The sequence below is a fragment of the Sciurus carolinensis genome, chromosome 3 (assembly GCF_902686445.1).
Source record: "Sciurus carolinensis chromosome 3, mSciCar1.2, whole genome shotgun sequence".
NCBI classification, from domain to species: domain Eukaryota; kingdom Metazoa; phylum Chordata; class Mammalia; order Rodentia; family Sciuridae; genus Sciurus; species Sciurus carolinensis.
In genome coordinates this window covers 43,483,346-43,489,345 of record NC_062215.1, presented here as the reverse complement: position 1 = coordinate 43,489,345, position 6,000 = coordinate 43,483,346, and the positions used below count along the sequence as shown (strand labels likewise).

The following is a 6,000-nucleotide window of genomic DNA, read 5'->3' as shown; positions in this document are numbered from 1 at the left end:
AGTCCTTCTCACTTAGAGAAAGGAGAGTCCTCTATGGGCTGATGAGGCATAGGATAAGTAGAGTCTCCACAAATTGTTCAGTCCTCTGGGAAGCAGAGACCACAGTGAGCACTGTGTGCATCAGGCCTCATTGGGATCCTCCTACCTGATGCCTCATGGATCTTCCTGGGTTGGGCATTTCCCCTTCACTGTTGCTATGGTTTGAATGTGTCTCCCAAAAAGTCATGTGTTAGGAACTTAAACCCCCAAAGTCATATGTTAATGGTATTTGTAGGTGGGATCTTTGCGAGGTAATTAGATGAGGTCATGAAGATGACATTAATTGGCCTTATAAGAGGAAGAGAGACCTAAACTGACACACTTGATATATCTCACCATGTGATGCCCTCTGCCAGAAGCCCCTCACCATATGCTGGGACTGTGCTCACAGGCTTCCCAGTCTCCATAACTATGCATTAAATAAACCTCTATTCTTTATAAATAATTCAGTTTGTGGCATTTTGTTATAGTAACAGCAACTAAGACAACTGTATGAGGTGTCTGGGGTCAGAGAAGTTTAAGAAATGTCCTGGGCTTCAGTGCTAACTAGGAGGCCACTTCAAACCCAGGTATACCTACCTTTAAAGTGTGTATGCTGAGTCTAGTCATAGAATGTCCATGAAATAGGATTCATATGTGTAGCGGTCCAGGTCCAGGACAGGAACTGACCTGATGAGTTCCAATGATAGAAAATATAGATCATTCACAACTGTTAAGATACTGACCATCCATAAAATGCCCTCTTGTGCAAGTGTGAGAGGGAGTGAGTGTGCACAAACGTGTGTGTGCATGCACATGTGTGTGCACAGACTAAGTAGCTGGAGATGGAACAGGTAATCAAATATTGAGCAAATAAGACTTGGGATTTCCGTTTCTGCTTTTGCCTCACAGCCCTAGAGGGAAGGTGGCTGCTGTTCTGGCTGGCTGGCTGATAAGCCCTTATCAGATGATGCTAGTCTTGAGAAGCAGCAGAGGCCACTGGGAGAAAACGGTTGGGACAGTGGAACTTCTCTGGAGGGAGGAGGGAGAAGTGACAGCTCTAAGTGGGAAGCTCCTCCTGTCCTGAGTGGTGGGCTGGTGGCCTAAGACACTAAACTGAGTGGTGGCTTCCAGGTGACATCAGAAGAGCTACTTGTCACCTGCTGAGTTGGCACACACAGTGTCTTGGTGTCAGTAGACCCTGGCATCCTGTGTCATTTAAAATTAAAATTCACTTTGTTTATTCTATCTTGGTACAACTCCCTCCTGTTTAGCACCCCTTGTATATAGTTTCCAGGGCCTTGGTTGGCATTTGGTCACATGTTTAATGCTAAGCACATCATGTGCACATCTGCATAGCCTGGCAGCATCCAGTGAGGGCCTGAAGGGTGATCTGCACAAGAGCCTGTGTTGCAGCAAGACAACTATGGATGGGAGGAAGTAGAGGAGCCCTCTGGGCCAGTCCCTTGTTAAGTTCTTAGAATACCTGGAAACGGCAGTTGGGACTGAGATACAATGAAGAGCATATACACAGGATGCTGGTTTGAAAGCAGACTCAATGTAAGCTTGGCAGTTTTGAAAGAATGATAAATGTCACTGGGGAAAAATAATCAGACAGAACAAAATATATTTATTAGAAATATTATAGTCACATATCTTACACTTTCATGTTAATACATCTATGTTAGCATGTCATGTTCTGACAGTGCTTGGTACAATCTAATGTGCTCTTTATAGAAATGAGGCCACAGATGTATCAAACGTACTCAACTAATGGAGTTAAAATTAGTGAGCTACTCAGGATGTTATGGGTTCAGCAAAACTCCAACCTGGGTCAGAGGACTGAAATGGCCAGTGAATATGGGCAAAAAGTATTAAAAATACTTTTTAAGAAAGGCTGCGAGGTTATATGTTTTACTGCATCTCAAAATGGCCCTCAAGATGTAGAATGGTAAGAACTAACTTCTGGGTTTGGCAGGTGGGCTTGTCTCTAAGAAAGCGAGTTCTCCATCTCGATCCCTCCTGGGGGAAAGAGGGAAGGCAGAGATTGAGAACTGACATTTGTTGGTGGTAGGGAAGAGAACACAGCAGATAGCTGTTCTCTGAGATGGCTAATCACTTTTTTTTTCTTTTTCTGAGATGGTGTCTTGCTATGTTGTTATATTATCCAGGTTAGCTTCAAACTTCAGGACTCAAGTTATTCTCTTGCGTCAGCCTCCCAAAGTAGCTGGGACTATTGGGGATTGCCACCATGCCCAGCAGGACATTTTTGTCTTCTACCCATGGCATCTACTTTGGATGATTTCTACAAAAGCTGCATATCAACAACAGAATGAAAGACAAAAACAGAAGACTGACATTGTTTTTGAGGTGTGAAGGGCCTAGGAGGAGAGGTTCCTCACAATGCTGTCCTGGTGAACAGAGGCCCTACCACCACTCAGCTAAGAAGCAACCAGGAAGCAACTCAGTGCAGAGAACTGCAGACATCTCTTTATATCTTAAACGGCTTCTCAGAGTCTTGTATTTTGCAGCTTTTACATAAAAATTATACAGTAAATTTTTTTCTGTAGAACCATCAAATAATTTTAAGCTAAGTAACAGCTGAGAAGGAGATGGAAGAAACATGGCTATTAGGGCCTCTAAAATCATCAAGACAGACAACTGGAAATAGTACAGTTTGCTGAGAACTAAAGAAAACATAAGATGCTACTTTATTTTCTGAGTTTACCAATTTTTCATATTCAGTTTTGTGCTCTGAACTCTCCCAATCCCTCTCTAGCAGTAAGGGAACCTCTTTGAGTTATAAGAACAAACTGCATGTGGCTGTTCTTTCATAGGACATTTTCCCCTCTACTTTACTGATAAGAAGGGTTGAGTGTGGCCAGTCATGGGCAACGTGGGCTCCTACTGGAGAGGTGCTGGTACACTCCCCACCTGGAAGGAGGGAAACCGCAAAGCATCCGGCATCACTACACATAGCTCTGCTTGGCCCAGAGCTCCTTTGAAATCCTTTACACATCATCACTGCAAACAGTGACAATCGGGCTAACCACCTGACCCAAGACCTCAACTGTTTGTCCCACACAAAACCCTGGGGTAATCCCAGCTTAGACACAACCACCCACAGCTCAGCCCAACAACTTGGGATAGTATATCTCTTCACTGATGGTGGGCAAAGCAGAAGCTTGGAAATAATGAAGATGCACCAGTTATGTCAGCTGCAATGTTAATACAGGTACAGGAAGTAGCACAAATAATGACTTTCATTTGGATACATTCAGCTGAAGGAGCAAGTTAAAACTGTTACAGCTGAATCTCAAGCTTCCTTTTGAAAACAAGGGGCTAGTTATATAATTAACGCTGATTCCCAAACAAATGCTTGGGATCTCAGAGCTGCACTGCTACAGGGTCACCAAATGAGGTGTATGCTCCCCTCTGTGGCTGTGCATCAGAGTCCCAGAGGATTCTGAATGTACATTAGCTATATCTCTGCTCCCATTCCAGATATTCTGACTCACAGATCCAGGTAGGTTGGGCCTGTGGTTTCTAGAAGCTCCTCAAGGGATTTGGTTACAGAGCCACAGCTGAGAACCACAGACAAGACTGGGAGGCAGAAGCTGCAGCCCGACACAGTTTGAGACTCAGGGACGGCCCCGCCCAGCAGGGCCCAACTGTCAGTTCTAGAAAAGGCTACCCTGGAGGAGGGGGAAGAGCCCATACCACTACCAGGACAGGGAATGAACTTGCAGTCTCTGCAACCTATCCCTGAATGAGTGGCTCAGATCAGCAATCAGGATTCACTTTAAATTATGATGGCAGTAATTGTAATTTTGGGGGAGTTAATGTAAAGACACCCTTTGTCAGAGGGGTACTAACAGAGCTATTTGGCACTTAAAACAGCAAGTAATGGACATTTACACATTTACCTTGACTGCCTGTGTGAATGGTACCCTCCTTTGCTATAGAATGCACATTTATTTGCCCAAGTAGAATACCAAAGAGCCACCAGACCTGGACTGAGCACCGTGGGAGGTCCCTGCCTTTACTTAGGGTAACCAATAGGATATTAGGGGAAACTGCATTTCTGTCTGTTCAGTTATACATGGAGCCATCACTGCCACCCACAAGGGCTTCTTTTTGTCATGCAAAAGACCTAGTGAAGTCCCAAAGACTAAGTCCCCCTGGAGTTGGAATATTGTTTAGATTTGCTGTTTGTCCAGAGTCCAGAGAAATATACATCCTCAGCCTGTCTAACTGTGCAAAAATGTAAAGACCACAACAGACACAACATTTCACACACATAACATTTCATACACGCAAGTGACCCTGTCAAGTTCTTTGCATGTGACAAATGTGTGGGTATGAATAGGAGCATGAATAAGTGGGATAGAAGGTGCTGTGGACAATGACTGTGGTTTCCCTTTCAGTCTGTAAACCATCCACTGCACACACTTCCTGCTGTGAGACACCTCAGGGGGACCTTCAGCAAGGCACTGCAGGCTCCTTTGCATATCAAAGACTCAAATAGTTGAGTTCTACAGGGCCAATGTGTTTCCAAAGTTGCTTTGAAGCAAAAGTTTCTTATGTTTCTTTGGGGTGGTGGTGTTTGGTGGGGAGGTTGAGAAGGGCAGTTTCTATAAAGGCAAAAGCTAGGGTTTTTAAGTTAAAAAAAAAAAGACTGGTTTGAAGGTGTTGTACATCATAAATCTCTGTGCAGATTATGCATCAAGTCACCAAATGGGACTGGTGATATTCTGGGTTCTTTCTCACAGAAATGTGCCTGTGGGATCTTGGTTTGGAAAAAGGAAGGCCATCCTCTTTAGAAACTTCCCATGGAAGAGCAAAGATTCCCCAACTTATATTCCAAACGCATTTGCATTTGCAATAGGGACACTGTAGAATCCAGCTCTGTTTCTTCTTTGAGTGTTGGTCCACTTGGTTTGAGCCTTTCTTAGAAATCCAGGAGGCTGGGTGGTAGTCAGAGCAAGATTGGTGGGAACCAGGAGCTTCCAGGTGGGGTGGCAGCTGCTGCTTTTGGGCCCTGGGGTTTACGTCTCAAAGTACTTATAGATCTGGGCCACATACTGCATCACACTCTGCCAGTCAGGCCGGTCAGTGTACAGCATCTCACTGAGCTCCTGCAGGGAAAATGAAAGGGGACAAGTCACAAGGGGAACATCACAGACCCCTTCCCACTGAGGGACTCATATCTAGCTCATGGCTTTTACTGCCTAAAAACTCTCCACCTACACACACAAAAGATGTAGGCAAATGGACGGTGCTAAACGTGCCAAGTTAAAAAAAAACTTTTCATCCTATTTATTCAGGCTCTTATTTATTCCCTTTTAAAAAAAGCAAGGCATGACCTCTCATTGCTTTTGTTTTTAAAATGACAGCATTAAGAAAGTTTTTCAAACACATAATCTCAGCCATAATTTTGCTATCAGAAAATGGTTTCTACTTTCCTTAATTACAGGCAAATATAAGTAAATTAGTCTCTAACTTCCTAGGCATCCATTGCAGTGGACATGCTACCATGTACTCTCTGCTTCTTCACTGGACTTTTCCGTATGCCATTCCCCAAACTTGTTTTGCTGGCTCCCACTGTGGTGGATGCACCCTGTCTAAGAGGACTGCTGTCCACAGTTGACAAGAGGTATAGTTTACGTTCACTTCTTCACTGTTCCCAACTTTACAATAAGCATCTCTGGGCAGGAGAGTTTCCTTCTGTTGAATTAGTTACTTAAGAGAAATTCCTAAGAATAGAGTTGAGTCAATTTAAACCATTTGTTTTGCTAGCATTAAGTATTACCATTTCATGTGTGGGTTGTTGTTTATTGCATCAATTTAGTAAATTTCTTGCATTTATGTATTTACTTTTGCTAACTTATTCCTCATTTTAAAAATTTCATTTATTTATTTTTGCTAATTTTTCAATGAGCAAGCTAATACAGAGGGTATAAAGTGAGAGGTAAGAGGGCT

At 43.4% G+C, this 6,000-nt stretch overlaps 1 protein-coding gene across 7 annotated transcripts in view; it reads right to left on the bottom strand.

Moving 5' to 3' along the window:
* Positions 1-1,631: 1,631 nt before the first annotated feature.
* The window catches only part of Specc1 (sperm antigen with calponin homology and coiled-coil domains 1), a 265,322-nt gene continuing 260,953 nt past the window's right edge, over positions 1,632-6,000 (bottom strand). For all 7 annotated transcript variants that reach the window (XM_047545173.1, XM_047545172.1, XM_047545171.1 and 4 more), the window contains one exon: positions 1,632-5,156. In XM_047545173.1, the coding sequence (XP_047401129.1) occupies positions 5,067-5,156 (90 nt within the window). In that variant the 3' untranslated portion in view covers positions 1,632-5,066. The remainder of the gene's footprint in view (positions 5,157-6,000) is intronic.